This window comes from Catharus ustulatus, chromosome 14, assembly GCF_009819885.2.
Source record: "Catharus ustulatus isolate bCatUst1 chromosome 14, bCatUst1.pri.v2, whole genome shotgun sequence".
NCBI classification, from domain to species: domain Eukaryota; kingdom Metazoa; phylum Chordata; class Aves; order Passeriformes; family Turdidae; genus Catharus; species Catharus ustulatus.
The window spans coordinates 5,362,525-5,387,581 of NC_046234.1; the positions used below are offsets into that span (position 1 = coordinate 5,362,525).

General features: G+C 53.1%; 2 protein-coding genes across 4 annotated transcripts; one reads left to right on the forward strand and one right to left on the reverse strand.

The window, feature by feature from the left end:
• The first annotated feature begins 1,408 nt into the window (after positions 1 to 1,408).
• RBM41 (RNA binding motif protein 41) lies at positions 1,409 to 8,259 on the forward strand. 3 transcript variants are annotated; one of them, XM_033072758.1, is made up of 7 exons: positions 1,409 to 1,478; positions 2,878 to 2,994; positions 3,097 to 3,289; positions 5,376 to 5,580; positions 6,471 to 6,841; positions 7,403 to 7,550; positions 7,883 to 8,259. In XM_033072758.1, the coding sequence occupies exons 1-7, from the start codon at positions 1,471 to 1,473 to the stop codon at positions 8,038 to 8,040; spliced, it is 1,200 nt and encodes a 399-aa protein (XP_032928649.1). In that variant the 5' UTR covers positions 1,409 to 1,470; the 3' UTR covers positions 8,041 to 8,259. The 3 variants fall into 3 exon arrangements, with proteins under 3 accessions (XP_032928649.1, XP_032928648.1, XP_032928647.1); XM_033072757.1 differs by lacking the exon at positions 1,409 to 1,478 and adding an exon at positions 2,337 to 2,659; XM_033072756.2 differs by lacking the exon at positions 1,409 to 1,478 and having other exon boundaries at positions 2,727 to 2,994.
• Positions 8,260 to 8,490: 231 nt separating this feature from the next.
• On the reverse strand, positions 8,491 to 14,490 carry LOC117003105 (nuclear pore glycoprotein p62-like). The gene is made up of 12 exons (XM_033072755.2): positions 14,198 to 14,490; positions 13,000 to 13,385; positions 12,659 to 12,769; positions 12,069 to 12,200; positions 11,788 to 11,892; positions 11,229 to 11,337; positions 10,930 to 11,074; positions 10,485 to 10,534; positions 10,228 to 10,362; positions 9,466 to 9,577; positions 9,011 to 9,077; positions 8,491 to 8,695 (listed from the first exon to the last, which is right to left on the reverse strand). The coding sequence occupies exons 1-12, from the start codon at positions 14,488 to 14,490 to the stop codon at positions 8,604 to 8,606; spliced, it is 1,737 nt and encodes a 578-aa protein (XP_032928646.1). The 3' UTR covers positions 8,491 to 8,603.
• Between the last annotated feature and the right edge of the window lie 10,567 nt (positions 14,491 to 25,057).

A 25,057-nucleotide genomic window follows, 5' to 3' on the forward strand; every position in this document is an offset into this window, starting at 1 on the left:
AGCTTTAAAACAAAAGAACAACAAATCTGTGGCTCAGTTGTAATTATGGCCAGAGAAGAGCGGGGTGAAAACGTGAGAGGAACAACTCTGCTGCCACCAAAGTCAGTGGAGAAGGAGGGAGGGGAAGAGGTGCTTCCAGGCACTGGTGCTGCGATTCCTCTGCAGCATGGGGTGAGGACCATGGTGAAGCAGCCCTTACAGCCCATAGGGATGCAGAGACCCACCTGCAGCCCATGGAGGAGCTGTGAGCCTGTGGTGAGGTGTCCTGCTCTCAGGCTGGAGCAGCCTGTCCTTGAAGGACGCTGTGGCAGCATTTTGAGGGGGGCTGGTGCTTGTGACATGGCCTCACATCAGACAAGTTTCCAGATGTCAGGAAAATGAATCCACAAGCAAACACCAGAGGTTTATGTCCAAAAAGGAGGCAGAGGAGTCCTTTTATTTTATTTGAATAAAGGGAGAGGCCAGGGGGCATTCCCCTAAGCTGTCTCAAATTTTTGGAGGACACAGCCTCCTTTTTATCTTATTTTCCCGGCCTCATTTCCCTCTTTCCCCATTGCTGAGGTACTTGAGAGGTGCAGACTTCCCAAACACCTGATACCTGAGATTCCCCTCCAATGTATAATTTTTAATTCTTATAGTATTCATGGTTTTTCCCCATTGCTTCTTCCATCTTTCAATATCCAATTTCATTTATCAGCAAACCTACAGTTTGTTTGTAAAGGCAAACATATATATATATATATTTCATTCATTAACCAGTGGAATCCTTCCCATTGCTTCTTTTATCTCTCAGTGCTACTCTTATCTACCAGCAGACCCACAGTTTGTAAGGACAAATCTGTCATTCCTCTCACAGAGAACTGTCTCCCGTGGAAGGGACCCCACAGTGCAGCAGGGGAATGGCTCCTCTCCCTGAGCATCGGGAAAAACACCGGTGATGAACAAACCATGAGCCCCATTCCCGACTCCCTGTGCTGCTGGGGTAGCAGAGATGGCTGGAGGGGAAGGTGTTCTAAGGGCTGATTTTACTTCCCATTATCCTACTCTGCTTTAGTTAGTAATTAATTTATATTATTACATAATTAAATTTATTTATAACAATTATATAAATGTATATAAAATAATTTAATTTATTACATTAATAATGATACCTTAATTTATACCTCTAAGTTGAGCCTGTTTTGCCCATGACAGCATTTGATGAGAGATCTTTTCCGGTCCTTATGTCAACCCACGAACCTCGCATTAAATTTTCTCTCCTCTGTTTAGCTGCAGAGGGGACCGAGTGTCTTTGTGGGCTGCGTGGGATCCATCCCGGCCGGGCCAGCCCTCGCCGAGGCTCCGCCGAGCGCGCAGCCCCGGGCCCCGCCGCTCCTCCCAGGGCTCCGCCGCTTCCCCGGTACGCGCCGCTCCTTCCGGGGCGGTGCCGGGCTCGGAGCGCGGAGCGGCGGGGCTGGGAGAGGCGGTGCCATGCGCCGGTGAGCGGGGGATCCGCAGGGTCTGGGCTGCACAGACCGCCCTCGGGGGCTCGGCCCCTCCGCCGGGCCCAGCCACCTGTGCAGGGCGGTGCGGGAGAGCGGCACGGCCCCGCTCTGGGCACGGACCCGGCCTGGGCATGGACCCGGCCTGGGCATGGACACGGCCCCGCTCTGGGCATGGACCCGGCCTGGGCATGGACACGGCCCCGCTCTGGGCACGGCCCCGCTCTGGGCATGGACCCGGCCTGGGCATGGACACGGCCCCGCTCTGGGCATGGACCCGGCCTGGGCATGGACACGGCCCCGCTCTGGGCATGGACCCGGCCTGGGCATGGACACGGCCCCGCTCTGGGCATGGACCCGGCCTGGGCATGGACACGGCCCCGCTCTGGGCACGGCCCCGCTCTGGGCATGGACCCGGCCTGGGCATGGACACGGCCCCGCTCTGGGCATGGACCCGGCCTGGGCATGGACACGGCCCCGCTCTGGGCATGGACCCGGCCTGGGCATGGACCCGGCCTGGGCATGGACACGGCCCCGCTCTGGGCACGGCCCCGCTCTGGGCATGGACCCGGCCTGGGCATGGACACGGCCCCGCTCTGGGCACGGCCCCGCTCTGGGCATGGACCCGGCCTGGGCATGGACACGGCCCCGCTCTGGGCAAGGCCCCGCTCTGGGCATGGACCCGGCCTGGGCATGGACACGGCCCCGCTCTGAGTGTGGCCCCACTCTGGGCACGGCTCCGCTCTGGGCACGGCCCGGTCCGGACACGGCCCCGCTCTGGGCATGGACCCGGCCCCGCTCTGGCTCCGGGCACGGCCCCGCTCTGGGCATGGACACGGCCCGGTCCGGACACGGACACGGCCCTGCTGTGGCTCCGGGCACGGCCCCGCTCTGAGCGTGGCCCCACTCTGCTCTGGGCACTGCCCCACTCTGGGCATGGACCTAGCCTGGCTCTGGGCACAGCCCCGGCCTGGCTCCGGGCTGGGTGTATTTAGGGTCTGTCTGCTCCGGAGCAGTGACCGCAGAACGGGAAGAGCGCTGTTGAAATTCACAGTTTTTCTCCTCGGTGTCAGGGTTTTACTTCTTTCTTCACTGGCTCATTTGAAACTGGAAGTGTCTGTCTAGGTGCTGATGCAAGACGATTCCAGTCAATGAAAATGATGGAGTATGATTTTGAAGTAAACAAACACCCATCCCCCCAATACAAAAACACCCGGAGACTCGTTGGGGTACTTTAATGTTCTCAAAGTAGCTTTGGTCACATAATTTTGCTTCCTTGTTTTTTAAATCCCTTAAAAACAGGCCAAGAGGTGGAGGATGTGGCGAGGATGTGTTTTGAGCAATGTTTCCCCTGTTGCCTTGCTGACCATGCCTGTGCTGTGGTTGTGTGCCCCAGGGTGAACAGCAGCCTGTCCAGTGATGAGCTTCTCCTGGAAGACTTGGAGACGGAAGGAGAGAGGCAGCTGAAAAGCCTCCTTCACCACCAGCTTGACACCACTGTCTCCATCGAGCAGTAAGTCCTGATCTGGCCCATGGGTGCTTTGGGAGAGACCAGCCCCTTCCTGTCCTCATCAGTGCTGAGTTGTTTGTGCTGTTGTGTTGCTCTGGCTCACAGGTGCAAGTCAAAGCGGAGATGCTTTGCCCCTGCAGCTTTTTACAAACCTTTTGGGGAAGAGGCTGCGGGGGCTTTGACCCTGTCACAGTTCCAGGCCCTGCAGGAGAGTGACAAAGAAACCTCCTCTCTCCGGGAGCTGGGGCTCTCTGACTCGGAGATTCTGCTCTGGAAGAACCGGGCTTCAGCAAGGAAGGTGGGTGTGCTCTGCTCTCATGTGATTGTGGTTAGCTTCCTCTAATCCCTGGCACTCTGGTAGAAATTCCAGTCCTTTGTAAGCCGCTGGTAAAGAATGGCCACTCCTTGTATTCCTTGCCTTTAGCCCAACCCTACATTTCTTCTGGCCTGTTCTCTTTGGTGGAATGGTCAGTGTTAAAAGATATGGTGGAGAAAGGAGTGGGTCCTTTGAAACACAGCAGGACATGAGTATATTCCTGCTTCTGCCTTGATCTCCAAGAAATCATTTCACCTGTTTACACTTGTGTATGAAGGATTTAAATGCCAGAAGAGAAGGAGAAAATACTTCAAAGCACCTCCTTTGAGTATCCTGATAAATCCCTGGATCCCATTGCTGATTTGGGATGGCTGTTTGTAGGAAGTGTTCTTAGGGGCTTGCAGGTGCTTTAGGGGCCTTGGGACAGCCACGTGAAAATAGTGCAGAGCTGTCAGACCCAGTGTGTGATGACAATGCCTTGGCTCCTCCCTGGGTGCTCTTCCAGCAGGTTTTTCCCCTTCCCCACCCTCATCCTTTTTTTTTTCACCTTCCAGAGACAAGAAGCTTTGGTGGTTGTCCTATGTCAGGTGCACAGGAGTGTCCTGTTTTTAATTTGCCAAACTGGAAAATGCAAAACAGGACTTGGGCTGATCCATGGCTTCCCTCTGTCTTCTCTTCCTGAGCTGTAGCTCTGTGCAGGAGAGAGTTGTCTGTGGTAATCAGGGCTTTGCCTCTTTTCAGCTGAAGTCATTACTTTGGTGTTTAAATGCAAACCAGCCCCGATTAAATCTTGGTGTAGAGAGGGGTGGTGTTAATTTAAGAATGAAAATCAATGTCATCAGTACCAGCTGTTATATTTGGTGTGAAATTAATTCTGGGTGTTCAGAAAAAATTATTTGTATGGAAAACTGCTCTGACAGAAAAAAAATGGTGACATCAGGGTATGTCTTCTACAGATTCTGAGATAAGAATATTTAGGGAGAAAGCCCAAGTGAGGTAGTGATGTGCTGCTTCAGAGGTGGAGGCCTTGAGTGAAAGATTCCACCATGGGTGATGAATAATGTCAGCTGAAACAGAGAGAACTTCAGATTGCCTGGGGAAATCTTGGCAAAGTACTGAGTGCAGATTTATGTTATTTTCAGCTGCTAAGTGGCTGCTTTTTTGAAAACAAAGTACAACAAATGATTTCCGGGAATTGCTTTTCCGTATAAACAGCCTTTTGTGCCTCAGGGAAGCTGTGAAATGGTGAATGGCAGAAGCTGTGCAGATGTGGGGCAGAGGTACCATGGGAAACTGTTAGGTTGTGCTCAGTGCAGGGAGAAAGCCTGGTTTCTTGCCCGAGGCAGAAGGATCTGCCACAGTAATTCTCAAACTGAGTTTGAGAACAGAAAATCCCCCCACAGCCCTGTAAAAGCTTATTCTGTGTTCTGATCGAGGTGGATGGGGGAGCAGAAATGCCCTTTCAGCAGCTGGGGTGTGTCCCTGTGCTTTGGCAGCATGGGATGGCCCGTGCTATGAGGTTTGTTTACTCAGAGATGCTCCCTCCTCGCAGGTGAGCTGTGAGGGCTGTGCTGCCAGAAACCACAGAGGGTGATGTCAGGGTTTAGTCCTCAGCATGAACCTCCCCTCGGCTTCCAAGCAGCAACTGGGGGCCCACTTTTCAGCAAATAAGGTTCTCAGGGTCACAGACTGAGAGCTTAGTGGAAACTGGAGCTCGGGGGTGCTGTAGGTGTGGGGAAAGAATTGCCAGAGGATGGTTGTGCAGTCACTGAAGGCAGGTGTGGAAAATGGCTGTAGACGTCAGAGGCAGCAGGGACAGAGGGAGACAGGCCAGGGGGAGGGAAGCAGCACAGACAGGTCGTGAGAAAGGAGCTGTTCCTCCACTTGCCTCCAGAACTGAGCTTGCTGCGTGGTTGTGTTTGTCCTACCCTTGCAGTAACGGGACCTCTTGGTGCCCTGGGGGATGGTTCCTAATTGCAGCCATTGCAGGGCTGGGCTGTGACATGACTCGCTCTGAGAAGCAGGTGTGTGCCATTGCTGAGCCGAGCCGTGCTGTTTTGTTTTCCAGAGCTCTGGGCTGGGGGCAGCCCCCGAAGCCACGCAGGAGCGGCTCGATGCCATCCAGGAGAAGCTGGAGGAGCGCCGGCGCATCCTGGCGCTGCCGCAGAGGTTTGCGGGCAGCAAGCAGCTGAGCCGGCGGGAGATGGAGATCGAGAACGCCCTTTTCCAGGGCACAGACAGACACTCCTTCCTCCGGGCCCTCTACCACGAAGGTCTGTGGGCTCAGGGCTCTTCTTGGCTCCAGCACACAGAGCCAGGCTGTGTGGGAGCCTGACACATTTCTGTCTGGCCTTCTGTCCCTGAAGATGTGGTTCTGCTTTGGTACTGTGTGGGAGGAGCAGACAGACAGTTGGTTCTGTGAAGGGTTTAATATAGAAATTTTGAAGTCCGTTTCTGGAGAGTGTGGATCTCTTTGATGTGTTGCATGTAGTGCAGAGCAGCTCAGGGTGTGGCAGAAGAGCTGGGGTGATGCTTTGGTAGTCTCTGAGGTACACAAAGTGCCTGTGTGGGACTGGAGATTTTTCCTTCTCTTAACTGAAGGGGATGAAGGAAGCAAAGGCACAGAGCAGGTAGGAGGAGGAATGACTTGTTAAAGCCTCATCCCTGAAGTGGAATTGAATCCAGTTGAAGGCTGGGAGATGCTGCTCTCACATTTGTCCTCATTTCCATTAAAGAGAATTAAAAGAGATCATTGATCAATCCATCTCAGGGACCTCCTTTAAAACCAGAGGCTTAATCTGATGTCCATGAAATCAAAATGTTTCTATTCCACATAGTGGTACAGGAAGGCAGCGTGACCCATCCTGGCCACACAGGCAGGAGGAGGGATGTGTGTTGAAGGAGTCACTAGAAAGTGCTGAAATGTGGCTGCAGATAAGCAAGTGAGGGCATCTCTGAAGAAAAGAGCTCTGATGTAGCACGGGTCGAGGTGCTATACTGCAGGTTCTTCCTGCTGGGGAACCAGCACTTGCTGGGGCTGCTCTTGTTTTAAACGACCTACAGAGGGGTGAAACAGGGTTTCTCCTTTCTGTGTCTCTTCTTGCAGTCTGTGTGTTTTCCAGGTTATTTGTGATAGTTACCACATATCTCTGTTGTTAATTAGATGACACTAAGAAGGGGGGAACAGATGAAAAGGACCCCATGGTTCATCTGGAGAGTGTTTACCAAGAGCTACTGAGCAAGAAGTGCCCTGAAAAAGTCCAGTGTGCTACAAGTGACCCCTGCTTGTCCCCGACCCCACAGGGGGCTGTGACTGAGGAGTCATCACTTCCAGACCAGGAGGAGCAAGCAGAACAGGCAGCAAGTCCCAGTGTTTCTGCAACACAGCCCCACCAGTGCCCTCCAAGGCCTGTGGTTATCAAAGAGCCAGTCAAGTTTGTCCCAGAGGAGGAGATCCTCAAGAACCGCCTCTCAGAGGAAGAACTCCGGAAAATACCCAGGTTCTCATCCTACCATGCGGGGGAGCCCAGCAAGGTAAGCTCAGATGAACCAGGATTTATCCTTGCTCAGCAGGATGCCCTGCAGCCCTGTCAGTAGGCAAAGGCTCCTCTTTGCTGTTGCCTTGAAGTTGCTTGGCTGATCTTCTGGGCTGGGGGGAGAGCAGCCTCCACTGTGGGTGGAAAAGGAACCTTAGGCTCTTATGGGAAGTCACCAGCCTGGCAAAGAGTTGTACTTCTGAGCCCAGCCCTTGCTGGCTCCAGGTCACCTGTCAAGATGTGCTCTGTCCGTTCAGTCCTAGCTGAGGCCTGCTGTCACCTTACTCAAACTGTGCCTGTCTGGTAGCTGGAGATTATTGTGTTTATAAATAAACTGAACTGTTTTATTATAAACTGAAACTGTCGGCATTTGGTGCAGGCAAGCAGGGTGATGCCTGGAGTTCAGAGCTGCCTTTATACACCCACCTGTCCTCTAAATGCATGTGAGTGTGAGAGCTGAGCTAATTCACACCTTGAGCTGTACAGACTTGGGATCAGGCTGAAAGGTGTCTTTGCATGGCAAAGGCTGGCTGACTGACCCTCTGTGTCTGTGTTTCAGGTGCTGTATTTGAAGAACCTGGGCCCCCGAGTGACAGTGAAGGACCTGGTGTCCTTGTTTGCTCGGTTCCAGAAGGAGGACAGCCCACTGATCCAGTTCCGCCTCCTGAGCGGCCGGATGAGGGATCAGGCCTTCATCACCTTCCCTGGTGAGTTGCTTCCTCACACCTCTCAGTTCTTCCCTGGCTCCCAAAGGTGTCACATCCTCCTGCAGGGCACTGTGCTGCTGCCAAGCCTGCTTTCCAAGGAGAAGCAGAGGAATTCACTCATTTTCGTTCCTGTTGTGTCATGATCCTTGCCCTGGGCTGGAAGAGTACGAGGGCAGAAGTGATGTGGGCTGTCCTGTGCAGTGTTCATTCAGCTTGTCAGTGGGGCTGGAGGGTCCCCTCACTGCACTAGAGCAGGCTGAGTGGCCATCAGAGGGGAGCAGCCATAGAACACCTGCTGGGTGCCCTGTGCCCACTGTGCCCTCTCGTTGCAGACACGGAGTCAGCCCAGAGTGCCCTGCAGCTGCTGAACGGGTACAAGCTGCAGGGGAAGCCCCTGGTGATCGCCTTTGGGAAAAGCAGGAAGCATTTGCCAGAGGCTGATTCTGCCATCCCCAGCTCCTCTGCTGCAGAGAACCCTCCTGCCACGTGAGGGATGAACCAGCAGCCTTGTGGATTTCAGTGAGCTTGGGAAATCTGAGGTTGAACCTGGGACAGTGAAGGACTGGTGGGAGCCAACATGCAGGTCCAGTGATCTCAGAGTGGGGAAAGGAGAGCTGGGGACTGGGCTCTTCTCGAGAGATGGGCACTACCTGTATACTGTTGGGGCAAGGAGGAAGAGGCCAGAAAAATAAATGTACTTATTGCAGTATTTCCTTAGTGTGTGCTTATTAAGGTTTATAGTCCACAAGTCTTCTACAGTGTGCTATACTCTCCTGCTGCAGGATTGTGTCCACACCTCACTCCTGGGAGTCTCCCAGCTCTGCTGGCTCCCCTGGAGACAGAGAGGGCCCCAGGCAGAGCTAAAGCACAGAGACCACACTTCCCCCACAGACTTCAGGCAGTTTCACAGCTTCACCTGCCCAACATAACAGAGAGTGTCTTTGGAACAAAACCATATTTTATTCCAAGAAAACAAACAAAGCCATCATTTCAGACCTCAAACACCTCTTTTCTGTGGAGGTTTTATGTACATCCTTTGACCATGGCAGTGTTTCAATCAAAGGTGATGCGAAAGCTGCGCTCCTGCTCCTTGCGGCGACTCTCACAAACCTTTGTCACCTCTTCCACCTTTCTCTGCAGCACAGCTGTGGGAGAAACAAGGGATTAATTAAGGTCACAGTTACCCAGAACACAACCCTGCACAGTTTTGCTTGCAGGAGAAAGAAAAACATTCGAGCAGGGCTTTTTTGGTAAAACAGCAGCAGTTGCCAGGAGTAAGTGCTCATCAGAGCCCTCTAATCAGGCACAGCAGGAGAATTCAAGCCCAGAAGGGACAGTGCCACTAAAGGTGAGCAGGAAGATTCCTCAGGCACCTTCAGGAATTTAGGGATGAACAAACACTCACACACAAGCTCCTGCTGTCCATTCACATTCCCAAAAGGCTGCAAGATAAATCTCACCTGAGTTCTGGTCAATCCACTGCAGGGAATCCATGTGTGCATTCAAAATTTTACAGATCTGCTGAAGCTGAGCAGAGAGAGAAGGTGCAAGTCAGTTGTGAGACTGCATGAACAGCAAGAGGAGTCCAAGGCAAGTTTCTCCTAAGGCAGCAGCCACTTTGCCAGGGAAGTGTGTGCAGCAATGCTGCTACTTTGCTTCTTAGCAGCAAGAGAACTGCACACTTTAGATGATATATCTGTGGCTTTGGGTTATTTTAATTTAGGCCTAGGAACCAGCAGAACATTGATTACCTTAGGCTTGAAGTGGCAAAATTCAAAATGAACACGGAAAAACTTAGTCTGCAATACTGAAGGGAAAGTTTTACTGAAAAAAAAGTCGCTGAGTACAGCCATAAGGAACTTCACGATCAATTTAATATAAATCATAAGAAATAAAAATAGAAGCTTGCATTTACCGGGTCACTCGTGTCTGCTGGGCCTCTTGATGTGTTCAGGTGCTCAGTGATGTCCTTCAGATCTTGTGCCATGCGCTTCAGCTGAGCATCGATGTTTTCAGCCAGTTTGTAGCTGCAGAGCACAAGGGAACCAAGATCAGAATGATTGAGGAGAACTTGGAAGACCTGCAGTCACAGCAACTATGGGAATGAGCTTCCACATCTGCAGCCAAGGCTGGCAGAGACCTGGGAACAGCACCCAGAGAGGCTCCATCACCTGCCCACTGCTGTCTCCCTTGATCTACAGACAAGAAAGAGAGTGGAGAACTTCCTGGAAGGCTTTATGGGAACTGAAGGAAGCAGCAAAGCTGGATTCAAGATTCTTCATCTCTTGAGCCACACAAACCCTGCCTTTAATTACACTGCTATTACACATCACTAAAGGCTTTCAAGGATGCTCATGTCACACACAGCTCACTCTGTTCTCACCACTTCTGCCACTGAAGAATAATTAATTTTCCGAGATTATGCCAAAATTAGTAACCTCTTCCTAGAGGTTTACACCAGCATCCAAAGAGCTTTTCATGCTGATTCAAGAGCTTCCACTCACTGTTCTAGTTTCTAATGAGTAAAATTGAAACTGCTACGCGTAAAACAGGATTAAATATCTGACAGCAGCCACTCATTGTGCAATCCTGTCCCACATCCCAACTCTATCTCCTGCTGCCTGCCATGACCAGAACACAGTGCTCATCCCCCATGCCCAGCAGGGTTGTGCCTCACGTCCTCTCCCGTTCCTCATCCGCGTGCTGCAGGTAGATGGTCCCGCTCTGCTCCTTCACAGACTCCTCCAGAGGGGTCAGCAAGTCCTCCAGCTCCTTCTGCTGGGACAGAATGAAGTCCAGCTCCTGATCCAGTCTGCAAAGAGAAAATGCCAACTGCTTCCCTTTCATGCTGCAGACATTGCACAGCTGTCACACAACCAGGCAGGACAATGCAGAGAAGAAATAAAATCATTTCAAGTGCTCACAGGCTCTTACCTCTTCTGATCAACCTTCACCTTCTCTACTTCTCTGTGTAATGAAGTAATCTGGAAAGAGAAGACATTTCATTACACCTTGAAAACCAAGAAATCAGCTCTCCAAAGAAGAGAGATGGGAGGGAGAAAGCAGCACCATGCAAGCTCTACTGGAAACAAGAGGTGGTTACATAAAGATTTGCAGACCAAAGATGGAATAAGGGAGGTTCAGCTTGGAATGATTCCCCCTAAGAGAACCTGGCATCACAGAGCAAAGTCACAAAACACATTTCCAAGCTCCAAGGCCTAAAGGCCAGAAAAGACACACACACAAACTGTGAAAAGCACCCATGTGGAGCTCACATCTGTTGCTGTTATAAGCAGGAAGTCGCACTTGATGGCTTGTAACACTGAGGCCTTTAAGGACCTGAGCAAGCAGAATGAGGCTCCAGTGGAGGCCTGCTCACCTTCTCTCCATTCTCTATCAGCATCCTGTCCCAGGCATTGACTTGTGTAGCCTGATGGAGGAAGTGCTTCTCTTGGTCTTCCAGCTCCAGGCTCCACTTGTTGATCAAACTCTCCAGCTGGGCATAAGTCATCACTGGGGGAGCACTGAGAGGGAGTGAGGGGCAGCACAGGACACAGGGTCAGAAAAGAGAAACACCACAACACTCACTTCTTTCCCTTCCTCCTGCAGATCCCAGCATGAACACTGCAGCTGCTCCTGCCCCAGGCAGGAAATGGTCAGTGGTCACAGAACACCCACCTGGTTGTGGTGGTTGTGGTTATGGCAGCTGTGGAGGTCACAGCTCCAATGGCACCAGTTGTAGTCAAAGGCTTCAGATTCAAAGGAAAGCCAGAAGCAGAAGTAGTCCCTGCAGGAGGAGATTCAGGTCAAGCAAGAGAAGAGCACACACCTGGTACCCCACAGAGAACAGGTGCAGGGTGCACTGCCCATGGCTGTAGGAGCTGCAGTGGATCCCTCGGAAGGGAACAGCAGCAAATGCCACCTCTGTCAAGAAGGGAATGAAAACATCCCCAGCCCACACCCTTGTCAACATCCTCATATTTTACTGTTAGACCTAACAACAACCAGCACACCCAGTTCCACCCCTGCACCTCTGCAGCAGACGAGAGAACTTTTGAGTTTTCAACTAAGAGATGGAAAAGGATGTGAGAAAGACAAACGCTGTTGTTTTCAGTTACTCAAGGGCTTTCCAAATCATAACTGCTGTGCCTCTACTCTCACATGACCCTTCACACTTCTACAGAGCACTGCATTCAGGCTCCCTTCTCTCCAGTGCCTTTCAGCATCTTGTTCTTACCAGTGGCCGTGCTTGTTGTGGCAGCTGTTGTTCCAGGAACTTTTAATCCAAAGCCAAGCGTGCCCAGACTGGCTGTCCCAGTGGAACCAGTGGAAGTGGCACCAACTGTAAAGAGAAGACACCATTAACAGGCTGCCTAGGCCAGGAAATGCAGGGCCCCTGGGAAAAGCTGTGCCCAGCCTGCTCCCTGCTCCCACTGCAGCAGCTCCAGCAGGCACAGGGAGCAGCAGCCACGCTGCTCCTTTACTGCCCCAGGGACAAAGCTGCCTGCAGAGACTCACGTGAGAGGCCCGTGCTGGTGCTGGAGGCTGGGGCTGAAGACGTGGCCACAGACGCAAACAACGAGGGCCCCGTGGAGCCCAGCACTGAGGTGGTGCTGGGGGTGGAGGCTGTGGTGGCAGCTGTGGATGTGACTGCAGAGACAAACAGCTCCATGTGTACAAGCAGAGCACGCTGAGCTCCCACCCACTACACAACAACCCTGCTGGGAAGGTGACACAAACTACCCAGCCACACCTGGCTCTTGGGGATGTCAGCATCTCAACATCCTTCTCCTCTTATTCTCCCTCCACTCCCTCTCTTTCACAATGTGCCCTTAAGATTGTGCCTCCCTTCCACTGTGCTCCCCAAACTTGCACAGAACAGAATCTGGCATGTGGGACACTAGCACAAACACAGGACATGCTGTCCAATGGCTCTAGGAGCTGTCACAGATCATCACTGCCACAGCAAACTGACAGGAACAAAAGCTTCTGGGCCCTTCCCACACCCCAGTATAAGGTATTTGTCTACTTCCAATAGACAAATATTGCCAGGAGGACAGCAGATTTCACAAAGCCTTGAGGAATTGTTTTCTAGAACAGCTTCCTACCTCCAGGCTTGGTTCCAAAGGACAGGGTGGGTGCCTGGCTGGTACTTGTGGTCAGCGTTGCCGTGGTTGTACTGGTGGCTGCTGTTGAAGGCAGTGCCCCAAAGGTTAGACCTGGAAGCAGGAGCAAAAAGAAAAGCTGGACTTGCTTCCTACAGGCTAAAGAGCAGTTGCTGCTCAGCTCTGCACACCCTGGGCAGGCCTATCAGAAACACCTCTGGCTCCAGCCCCTCGCTCCATTCTGCCCCAGCAGAAGGCAGAGGCTGCAGAGCTGCCCTCCACCCTCAGACATCCCCATGCCAAAGGCTCCCAGGCTCCAGCTGCCCCGCAGCCCTTTCCCCCACCTGAGGGCTGCCCCCCAAGGCTGAAGGGCGCTGCTGCCGGGGTGGCAGCTCCCAGGGTGGCCGTGCTGGTGGTGGCAGCAGCCGCGGGGGCCGTGCCAAAGGTCATCCCTGCGGACGCCGCCTGCGGAGCCGCGGTGCCGATGCTGAAGCCGGCTGTTCCCGCCTGAGTCGTGGTGCCACTGGAGAAGGTGAAGCCTGCTGTTGTTCCAGACGGAGCCGTGCTGGTGCTGCTGGTGCCAGCAGAGCCAAAGGTAAAGCCAGACGGGGCTGCTGCCTGGCTCGAGGGTGTGCTGGTTGCGGCAGGGGTACCAAAAGAAAAACTCCCCGTGATTCCAGGAGCTGAAGTGGCAGTGCTGGCTCCAAAGTTCACTTTTGGGGTGTTTGCCCTAGAAGAAAAGAAAAGCTCCAATCTGCTTGAGACACACATCCAACTCCAGTACACAGCTGGCCTTCTCCCTGACCACTTGCTGACAACAGAACCCTCCTTTCAAAGAGATGCACACATGGCCAGGCTTGTGTCCAGTACTGAGCACAGTATCCAGCTGCTGTCACCTGCCACCCTCCCTTCGGGCTCTTTCTACTGACTCTCCCTTCATTACCTCCACCCACCCAGCCACCACAGGACATTTTATTGCGATATATGTGAAACTGCTCCTTCTCTCAGCTCACCATTTTCACTCCCTGTACACAAGGCTGGTTTTTTTCTGCTCGTCCCCATCTGAGCTCCCTTCCCACAGCTCCCATCTGGCAAGCTTTGCCAGCAGCAGCTCTGCAGAGCCACTCCAGAACTCGCAGCCTTTCCTTAACGACAAATCATTCCCTAAGTGCCGGGAAAACATTCAGAGCACTCCAGATTCGGGTCAGAAAAACAGGACTATTTATATTCGGTAGCAGAGCTTTCGCATTTCTTTGTGCACGCGTCTCCAGGCTAGTTCCAGACGGAAACGCGCAACTTCTCCTTCGCAGCCCGTGTAAGAGCTCCCCATGAAAACATCAGCCGGGACGGGTGCAGGGCTCGCCCAGCACCTGCCCAGCGAGGCGATGAGTGCGGGGCGCTGGGACCCCCAGGACAAGAGGCAAGGCTCGCTCCCTGCAGGATCCCCGCCGAGCCCTGGCCCGGCACCCCCCGGAGCCTTCCCCGGTTCCTCCCCCGGAGCCTCCCCGGTGCCCGCGCCCCCGGCCGGCCCCGGCCTCTCACCCCAGCTGGAAGGAGGCGGCTGCCGGGGCCGCGGGGGCCGCGCCGGCCGAGCCGAAGCTGAAGCTGGAGGGCTGCGCGGCCGTGCCCGGCTTGCTGAAGGAGAAGAACCCGGCGGTCTGGCTGCCGCCCGCCGCCGGCGCCGCGCTGCCGAAGCTGAAGCCGCTGGAGGAGGTGGCGGTGGCGGGCGTGGAGAAGGAGAAGCCGCCGGTGGCCGCGGTGGTGGCGGCGGGTCGGGGCGCGCCCAGGCTGAAGGCGCCGCCGGGCGCGGCCGCCCCGAAGCTGAACTGGCTCATGGCGCGGCGGCGGCGGCGGCGCGGGCCGAGCTCCGGCAGGCGCGGCGGCGGCTCCGCGACCGCGCGCGCGGCGATGGCGTCACCGCGCCGCGCCCCGCCCCGCGCATTCCCGCCCTCGGCTCCCATTGGTCAGCGCGGCCGCCACTCGCGGTCCCGCGAGTTCGATTGGCTGTTGGGGCGTGAGGGGCGGGGCGTGTTTGCGTTGCTGTGGGGACGGGGGACGCGGCTGCGGGGCCGCGGTGCGGGACGGGGACACCGGGCTGGGTGTGGGACCGGGGACACCGGGCTGGGTGCGGGACGGGGACACCGGGCTGGGTGCGGGACGGGGACACCGGGCTGGGTGCGGGACCGGGGACACCGGGCTGGATGCGGGACGGGGACACCGGGCTGGGTGCGGGACGGGGACACCGGGCCGGGTGCGGGACCGGGGACACCGGGCCGGGTGCGGGACCGGGGACACCGGGCTGGGTGCGGGACCGGGGACACCGGGCTGGGTGCGGGACGGCGACACCGGGCTGGGTGCGGGACCGGGGACACCGGGCCGGGGTGCCGGACACGGGCTTTGGAGTGCGCACCGGGCCGGGGCTGGGGCCGAGGATGCAGGGTCTGTGTCACCGCGCCTGCAGGGTCAAGTGGCACCGGGTCAGGGGTGCGGGACAGCGCGCCCCAGGCCGAGGGTACCGGATAAGGGACACGTACCTGTCTGTACAGTTCTCATTCAAACAGGTGATATTAAAATAGGAATTATTTTTGGTGCCTGCTTTCTTTGATCTCTGCCTGACCTCTTTTTTCCTGATTAAAATAACAGCCTTTCATTCCAGAGGAATCTCTCCATTTAATTTACATAATTTCTGGAGAATTGTGTGGGTTTTAGTTAAATGTGCTGGTTGACTTACATTCCCATCGCAAAACTGCTAATAGAAAATAAGGTTGTTGTCGAGAACTCCTGACCTGTTGCAGAACAAGAAGTTTTACTTCCTTACCAAAAATTTTAGCTCAAATGCTAAGCGGAAAGAATTGCTAGAGTTTGGACAATTATCTGGATGTTATTGAAGGAAAATTCTTTTCTCTGATCAAGAGATTCCAGGATGCAGCAAATTCATACAGCTCAATGGCTATTAGCTGTTGAAATCCAGCATTCCATAAAGCCAGATAAGATAGCCTTTATCATTAAGTAGAAAGGAAATCTGCTGGCTCTGGAGGCCAAGAAGTAAGTTTTTATAACCTAGAAACTAGATAATAAAGGCACTTTTCAACAGAGAAGAAGTAACAACAAATTTGGCAACATTGTTGGAGGATGGAGACCTAAGAATGTGTTGGACAGTTCAGTGAAAACACCTGCGCAGTACTTGTTGCTGCCAGAAAAATAAAAGTTACATTTCTGTTTTAAACCCCTATGTGCTGGATTTTTACTTTGTGCTTCAGGACAGTGGTGCCTAGAGAGAACTTCTCCTGACCCTGTTTCCATATAGCTGCTGACTGTGCTGGTGCCTTCCCTTGGAATCAGCTGTTCCTAGTGCTCTGTGCTGCACACAAGGGTTACACTGCACTTCTCTGTGCACTCCTCTGGGATTTCCCCACCTTCTCAGGGGCTCTTGGGTCAGAGATACCAGGTTCTGCTGAGGACTATGCTCCATTGGGGTTGCAGGTATCAACTAGGTCAAGTTGACCTGCATTCCATATCAAAATCACTCCTGTGGAGATAAAAAAGACAGGTTATTGTCGTAGGGACTCATTTCTGAGGGGAACAGAAGGCCCAGAAGGACATTGGATTCAAGGGCAGGTTACACAGGAAAATTAGGGAGATGCTGTTCACCATTGCAGGGAGAAAATGCATGTGGCCAGAGCTTGATTAGTGTTCAAGCTTGACAGCACTGTGAAGGACAGCAAAAAGGACTTGTTAAAACATGGCAACAACAAAAGGAGGATCAGAGAGAACCTCGGTCTGCCCTTGATGAGGTCAGACACCTCACAGACAGGGACATGGGCAAAGCAGAGATGTCTGATGCCTTCTTCAGCTCTGTCATTGACAACAGTGCTGGGCCCTGGGACTCCCAGAGCTCTGTGTTGGAGGACTGTGATTAGGGGCAGGATAAACCCCCAGCTAAAACTGAACTTGTGTGAGGCTTGCTGCTCCAGCTGGATGCACAAAAATCTATGGGGAGGGATGGGGCTCATCCCAGGGTAAGGGAAATGCTGGCCCTGTCACCACAGGATCTCTCTCCATTATTTTTCAAGTCTTGGGAGTCTGGAGAGGTCCCCATGGACTGGAAGCTGGCCAAAGTCCTGGTTTTCAAGACAGACAAGAAGGAAGACCCTGGTAATTACAGCCCTGTCAGTCTCACTTCAGTGCCTGGTAAAAGAGAGTTATTTTTCTGGGCATTATTGAAAAACACTTGAGAGACAACACAGTCTTTTGGCTTCCAGCAAGGAGCAGATTTCTGGCTGAGAAAATTTCTCTGGATAAGTCTCTCATTCTTTTTAAGTTTTGGGAGGGGGGGAGGAGGGTGAAATTGAGTTTATTTATGTATGTGTGTGTGTTTGTGTTTCCAGCTGCTCTGTTTCATGCTCCAGGAGCCCTTGCTGGCTGTGTCCTGGCAGAAGGAGGTGACCTGCTCCCACATGGTGGCACTGCTGGTCTGGCTGTGTCCCACACGTGTCCCCACTGCCTGCCCAGGGAAGGGTCCTGAGCACGGCCCAGTGGACCTTGGCATCTCACAGAATCACAGAATTCTGGCCCTCTGCAGCTGGTTGGCGAATCAGACTGATCTGGGTCACCTTCTGCTCCCCCTTGCAGGATTTTGGGGAAGGGAAAGGTGCTGGGTTACAGCAGCACTGAAAACATTGTGTGGTGAGAGCAGTCCTGCTCATCCCTTGCTGGCTCAGGCAGTCATGGAGCCAAACACCTCCTGTTCCTGTTTTCCCTGCCTCAGCTCCCCCCCAGACCCCTCTTGTTTCTCCTCTGATCCACTTTTTCCAAATATAAACTCTCTGCAGCACCTCTGAGCTCCATCACCGCTTTTGCCCTCAAAGCTTGCTCATCTCTCCCAACACCCCTGTAACTCCTCCACATTCTTTTTTCCTCCTATGCTTTTCTTTGTGCCCACATTCCTTTCCTCTTTGCCCAGCACTGCATTTGAGAGCACACACTAGCAGGTGGAGCCTTTCCTTTCCTGAAGCCAGGCTTTGGGTTGTTCCATAAATGGGTCAGGTACCAGGGCTCTGCCGGGTTCAAGGCCCGGTTGTGTTTGTGGACAAACAGCTGTGGTCTGCAGGCTCTTCTGTGGCCGTGCTGGACTCTCTTTGTGGCTAACACCCTGCCTGGCTCGGGCTAGAGCACCGTGGTGCTGGGCTGGAGGATCTGAGCCCTGTGAGCACTGGGGCATCCATCAGTCTGAGCAGCCCACGCAGCTGCTAAACTGGGTCCCTGCCTGTGTTTTCCTCCTGAGCGTGACTGTCTGTTTGTTAAATAATGTAGCGACACGAGGTTCCTTGAACTCAATTTATCTTCCCGTGTAGCCATGGGAACAGCCGGGTGGTGACGCTGGGCTTGCTGTCAGGAGGCTCTGGGTCAGCCTGGCTGAGCCTGCCCCTTCCATCCGAGCCTGGCAGCTTGTTCAGGCTTGTTCTCTTAGACTCTTCTTTAGCCAGCAGCGTGATTGTACATTAAACCTGGGAAATGTCAAGGGTGGTGGGGAGTTTGGAGGAAGATGAGGGGTTTGGGAGCAGCCAGGTGTGACAAAGGGGAGAGGCTGCACCCAAAAGATGCTGCAAGCCCCTGTGCTGCCTGCAGTATGTGGTTTGTGGGAAGAAAATAGGGACAAGTGCAAATAGTTCAATATCATTCAAGCCTGTGTTTATTTCCAGTGCAGAAGCATCTTGAATCAAACCCGATTTCCTCCTTCATACCATAAAATGACTGGCCTCTAGGAGCTGAGGAGAGCCCACCCTGACAGTCCCACGTTCCCTGGCCCTCTGAAGTACATTCTCTCTCCCAGGTCGTGGACAGGGAGGAGAGGGTGTGTGGGTGGCCGGCACAGCGTCACTCCTTTGACTCAAACACTTCATTTTACCTGGAAAAGCATGAGAGCATGTGACAGAAACCAGGGGATATCTCCAAACGTGTGCCCTGCGTTGCCTGAAGTTGAGCAACAGTGATGTGGATGTGGACAGAGTGCCTCATCCTGCATGGTGAGAATTGTGCCACGTCATTTCCCCCAGGGCTGTAAGGTGTAAACCTTGCCACAGAAGGGACTTTCTCTGTTGCTATTAGAGGCAGAAAGGACATGTCTATACAGCTGTAGGGTTTTTTGCAGCCTGTAGGACCTGTGTCTGTGTCTACCATTCCTGATCTCCTGCTTGGCTGAATCTTGTTTCATTTCCAGCTCATCATTCAAGATTTCAGAGCTTTTTCTGTGACCTCTCTTGACTTTTCAGATTGTGCCGTTTACTGTGTCTTCAGGTCAGTGCTGCAGGTGGGAGCACTTGAGGTTGAAGGTAGCTCCCTTATCTCCCTCCATTCATGGTTTGAAAGTAGTGTTTCTTACCTTCATTCATGTTTGGTGTTTTGCTTCTCTCCAGCTGGTCCTCAAACCACAGGCCTATATTCCAAACATATTCAATTTTCAGTAGAGCTGTTGGGGAGATTGAATCTGTACCAGGATATTGCAATGAGCCAAAGTTTTACTTTAGCAGTGTTTGGGATGCTTGCACCAGTTTTTAGGGTTGTATGAAATATATTTTCTGAAGTACAAAATAACCAATGATCTTGGGAGCATCCATGCTTCTGACCATTCTGGGAAGTTTTATCCCAAAAGCCAATCATTCCTTGGAGCATCTACCCTGGGTGGGTGAAAAGACAGACCTTTATTTTCTTCTCCAAAGCTGCTTCTAAAGCAGGAAATGTCCACACCTCCTTCAGACTTGATCTCAATGTTCTTCACGGCACATATGTGTAATCTTAGCTGCTGCTGCTCCTCCTCTTTGCATCTTTTTTTATTCCCTCCCATTTAAGTAGCTCTATGATCTGAACTTTATCCCTAACATACTTGACCTTATTTTCCAGAAGATTATTCACAGACATCCCCAGAGTTTTTCATGGCATGTGTCAAGCCCTTGGGCTAAAACCTGTCTCCTGGTTTATTCTTGCCACCCAGAGAAAGGAGAACATGTTTGAGTGATTGTCATGGTTTAACCCCAGCCAGCAACTCAGCCCCACGCAGCCACTCACTCCCTCCCCACCAGCGGGATGGGGGAGAGAACTGGAAAAGTAAAAGTGAGAAAACCTGTGGGTTGAGATAAAGACAGTTTAATAACTAAATCAAAAGTCGTGTATGCAAGCAAAGCAAAGCAGGGAATTGATGCCCTGGCTCCCATGGCAGGCAGGTGTTCCAGGAAGGCAGGGCTCCATGGCATGGAACAATGACTGGGGAAGACAAACTCAGAATGTCTTCCCTTCCTCCTTCTCCCCCAGCTTTATGTGCTGAGGGTGATGCCATGCTGTGGTCAGCTGGGATCCTGGCTGTGCCCCCCAGCTCCTCCCTGGTGAGGGTGAGGAGCAGGAAAGGCCCTGGCTGTGTGCAACCCCTGCTCAGGGATAACTGAGACATCCCTGTGCTGTCAGCCCTGTTCCAGCACAGAGCCAAACCCCAGCCCCACAGCAGCTGCTGGCAAGGAAATCAACTCTGCCCCAACCAAAACCAGCACAGTGATGTACAGAAAACAGACACTCAGGTGCTAGTGAGAGGAATGGGCTTTGCTGAATGAGGAGGTGGTGAGCAAAGGCCAGCTTTGATGCAAGCATCCATCAGCAGAGATCCGTGAGCCTACGGAAGCGTTCACCAGCCTGTGAACAGTTAGCAGGTTTCATATTCTCCCCTCTCTGCGTCTGACATCAGCAGCAAGATAAAAATATATGCTCCTTACAGCAGTACATGGGTCTTTTGGCATTTCTTGAGCTGATTTGTTTTCCCCAGTGTGAGGAAATAACACATGAAGTAGTTCTGTGATGGAGTGTTTCCTAAATGGATGTAGCTTGGCAAACTGCAGCTATTAATTTTCCTTAGATAAGCTGGTATCAGCGTAACTAGGTTTGAAACCTGGCACTTCTCTTCCACATCTTCAAAGCTCTCTCAAAAATGCCTGTGCCAGGAGTTGCTGCCAGAGTAGTTTGGGGGGATTAAGTTGTGTAGTCGAGATAAACACTTACTGGAGGTGAGGCGGTCAGAAAGGCATCTTCAGAGATAAGGATGTTTGGCAAAGCCTTCTCCTCCCAGAGCTCCCAGTGTCCACTGTGCCAGCATCATGCTGTGCCCCAGCAGCCCTGGAACGGCTGGGGGCACCCAGCCTGTCCTGCCCTTGGTCCCAGCATTGCATGGGGGGTGTGCAGGAGCAGGAGTGGTGCAAGGAGCCAGAGAAGAGCAGGGTTGTGTTTCCCCTCAGCTCACACAGTTGAAGGCTCTCTTCATCCCATCACTGAGCTGGGAGCTTTAGTCCTGCATTTCCTGGGCAGGCTCCCTCTGCTTTGCAAAGTTCTTCCATGGGAAAGGGCAGCTGCCCTCAGGGACAGCTGAGGGTAAACTTGTCTCCTCACACAGGACTGGGCTGCCTGTGTTTTGTTTTGCCTGCTTATTCCCTTTTATTTCCCATGAGGATTTTACTCAGTACTGAAGTTGGGTGGATAAGCTGCATCTGCCTGTGACCTGCGAGGTAAAACACACTGCAGATACAGAACCCCAAGGCAGAAATCAGCCCCTTGGTCACCCTAGCACAGCAGGGAGATGGGACTCCCTGAGCTTTGGGAAGGAAACCACAACCCACAGCAAGAGCAGCCCAGGCAGGTGGAAATTTATTGTGTTAGCAGGATCCTGGCAGCTCCCTGGGCTGGGCTATGGGGACTTTGTTCTGGGAGCCGCTTCCAGGGGCTTTGCCTTGTAACAGGGAGGTCCTTCCCCTTGCTGAGGCTGCCCTGGACCCAAAGCCTGCTCTCCCTGCCTGGAAAACAAGGAGCTAATTGTTTTTCTCCCTGCTATCTCTCCCCTGCCGCCTCCCTGGGCAGCACGGAGGTGGAGTGAGCCTTGCCCCGGCCAGCAGCCAGGCCTGGGTGAAACATCCTGCCAGTTCACAATCTGGAAACATTAAAATAAAGGGTGTTTGGGAAGGGCAGAAGGCTGAGGAGGAGGCATTCCATTGTGGGAGGATCTGAGGCTCCCAGTGCTCTGTGAGATGTGTGCCTGGCTTCTGTGGCAGCTGGCAAAAAAGCCAGAGGCAAAGAGCAGAGCCCTCATTCCTGTAAAAGCGTACTGGGATAGTTCAAAGGGCAAGGGAGCATCACAGTGGATCCAGGGATAGCTGAGGACTGCCCTTAGCTCTGTAATGCCTGAAGAGTCTCTGGGCTTTTCTATGCCCAGAGAAATTGTGCCCACCATCTCAAAAGGAAAGGCTAAAAATGTGGGTAATGAAAATGCATCTGTTGGAGAAATCTTGGGAGCACCTGCCAGGTAGAGCTGGGGCTGTGGGACTTTGCTCCAGTGACCTGAGAAACCTAGAGAGACAGCTTTTCTGGGAAAGTGAGTTCGAGGCAATCATGCTGCTTCTGACGTGAGCCTTGTTCTGCTTTCAGCCTCTTTGAGCAGGCTGGACATCCCAGAAATAGAGGGTGTTGTAAGTTCTGTGAAAAAAAGATACCTGACTTGAGGAAAGATTAGTCTGCCAGTGTGGGGAAACCTTCATCCAAAGCACACCCTGAAATCCTTCCTGAGTAGTGATAAAAGGCACCCCCAAAGCTGGTGAAGCCCCCCTGGTTCCTCTGCTCGTGGGGTGATTTGTTTCTTCCAGACTTGTGGTGCTTAGCAGAGAGCCTGGAGGGGTTTGGCTGTGCCTGGGGTCTGAGCATCTTCTAGGTATGAACCTTTGTTAGCAGCTGCCAAATTGTTGGTGCCCTCAAGCATGGAGGTGACAGGACAGCAGGGATTGCTCAGGATGGCTCTCCAGACTTGCTAAGGTGGTTGCAGCTCTGTTTGTCCATGTAAATGTGTTTGGGATGTTCTGGTTTGCCTCTCTTCTGTCCAGTGTGGTGCTGTGGAACCATCACTTGGCAGTGGAGCTGTTGAGGGTGCAGGACAATTTATCTGCAATTCTCTAAACCATTTATTCAAAGCAGATTTTGGAGATGGAGTATGTTTTCCCCAATATTTCTGGAAAATCCTTGGAAGATCTTATGTTTGTACCACTATAAAAGTATGTCTTGCTCACTGAATTGGTGTGGGTTCTGCTACAAAGCCTTTTTTTGCTGCTACAGACTGCACGTACATGAGGTTTGCTGAAATCACTAACCTGAAGCTCCTGCAGTAGAGATTAGATTAAAATTATTATTGAACAGTCTGATTGTGATGTTAATGCAATGCCTGGAAGATCAAACATCCGTGTCCTCTCCATGGGTATCAGGTTTTCTGAGATAAACACCTTTTATAACCCTCCTGATAGATTTCTGAGCTGTTGTTCAAACAGGAAGGTGCTTTCCAGCAATCTCTGGTGCACCCAAAGGCCTCTGTCCCCTGCAGTGTCGTGGAGTTCAGCATGCCCTCCTTCCTTCATATCTCTCCTTCAAGACCAAAAGGTCCTTTATCCTTCACAATGTCTTTAACAGCACTCTGGGAGGCTGTGGACAGCCATGAGTTTGTGCTCCAGTTTTTCCCCCAATAGGAGATGTTTTCCAAAGAGGAGCCTGTTTCTTACCTCCACTGCAAGGTGTCCCACCAGGACCAGAAGAGCCAGGCACCAACAGCCCTTGTTGTCTGCCCTGACTCCAGGACAGGGCCATGCCCATGGCTCCAGGAGGGCAGGAGGCTCTGGAGGCAAAATGGGAGTGCAATTGCACCACAGATGCCCAGAGATGAATCCATGAGGCTCTTTCCTGGGCTCAGGGGCACTGCTGGGCCAGGGAATGCCTCTCCCATTCCTGCCAGAGCGTGACTTGAGCCCAGCCTGGGAGCCAGGATTTGGGGTGTCTGGGAGCAGCCCCTTTCTGCTGTGTGTCCTCTGCTGCTTCTGAAAAGGCTGCTGAAATCCGTGGGCAATCTTCCATATCAGCCCTGGCTTGCTGAGGGGCCAGGAGGCTCTGACATGGCGTGGGAGGCAGCTGGGAGTGAGCTGTGGCTGGGGAGAGGGTGGAGGAATGTGCTGGCCCTTTCCAAGTGCCTCAGCCCATCAAGAGTTTGGCCTGAATTTCCTTCCCCCTCCCATCTCTCCTATCTGAGCAATTCCTGGGGGCTGCAGGCAGAGATGGGCCCTCCCAGCACTTGGCCTGATACTCCCCAGAGAGCTTGCATGGACTATTTGCTTCTGCTTCAGGTCAGCTGTGCTAGGCAGAGATGAGAAGCAGGCTGGAATGCCAGAAGGAGCTCTGCTTGCCTGGAAGGCTCCAGGGAAGCAGGAGGTGTGTGATCCTGGTGGCTCTAGGACAAACCTGTGCCCTTTTTCACCTGGGCATCCCTGCCCAGTGCTCTGCACGAGAAGAGGCTCTGCTTGCACCTGGGGCAGTGCTTGGTGGATGCAGGGGTCTTGGAGATGGGCTGTGTTGTTCCCTCTTTGGAAGAAGAAGTCATGACTTTCTGCATGTTTCTCGTGACCAGCTGATGAGGCTGCAGTCCCTGATCCCGGGTTGGGGTGTGCTGAGTGTTTATAGTGCCTCTATCACTTTTGAAGATAAGGGCACATTAGTATTTTATTGCCCCGTTCCTTCCATCGAGGCATCATCGAGAGCGAGAGCGAGGAGAGGGGAAGGACCCATTTCCTTATGACAGGGATTAGTCACTGCAGCCTGGCCCTCCAGTGAGGGTTGCAAGGCTCCCCACTCCCCCTGCAAGGCAAAGGCTTGAGATGGAGAGAGCTCTTCCCACCCCTGCTTTCCCCCTGGCTGCCCATCCTGTCCTGAACCTGGCCGTGCTCCCCTGTGCCTTTCCTGCAGGGAATCCTGGAGCAGCCTCAGCTTTTGCCACTGAGCTGGTGAGGGGCGAGGCCATCTGAGGGGCTGGCTCTGTGCTGTGCTGGCTGGCTCGGCCCCCCTTACATTTGCCACCAGCAGAGCTGTCCCCTGGGACAGTCTGGGCTCCTGCTCTCTCTGTCCCTAGTCTGGGCCACATCCAGGCTGCCCTCAAGAACCTGGTTTATCAATAATGAGGAACGTGGCTATTGCATGATGCAGAGATAACCATTGCCACCACATCTGTGCACCCAGTGTCCTCCCCTCCCCTTCCCCATCCTCCTTTCCGAGTGGAAAATCTGTGTCAACCTGCCTTGCCTTGCAGCCACGTTTCACTTCTTTGGGTGCATTCACATTGAAGGCCAGGAAAGCTGGAGGGGAGAAACGCTGCCCTCCCTGAACCCAGCCACTGTTTAATGCAGGGCTCCCCTGTGGCAGGGCTGGTGGCCTGGGGGCCTGGGGGGAGGCTGGTCCCTGTTCCAGTGTGATGGTGTTTCTGTACCCGAGCTCTGAGCCCTGCCTGTGCCAGCTGCCTTTCTCTTTCTGGGGAAAGCTTTCCTTCTGCTCCTTGAATTAAAGCATTAA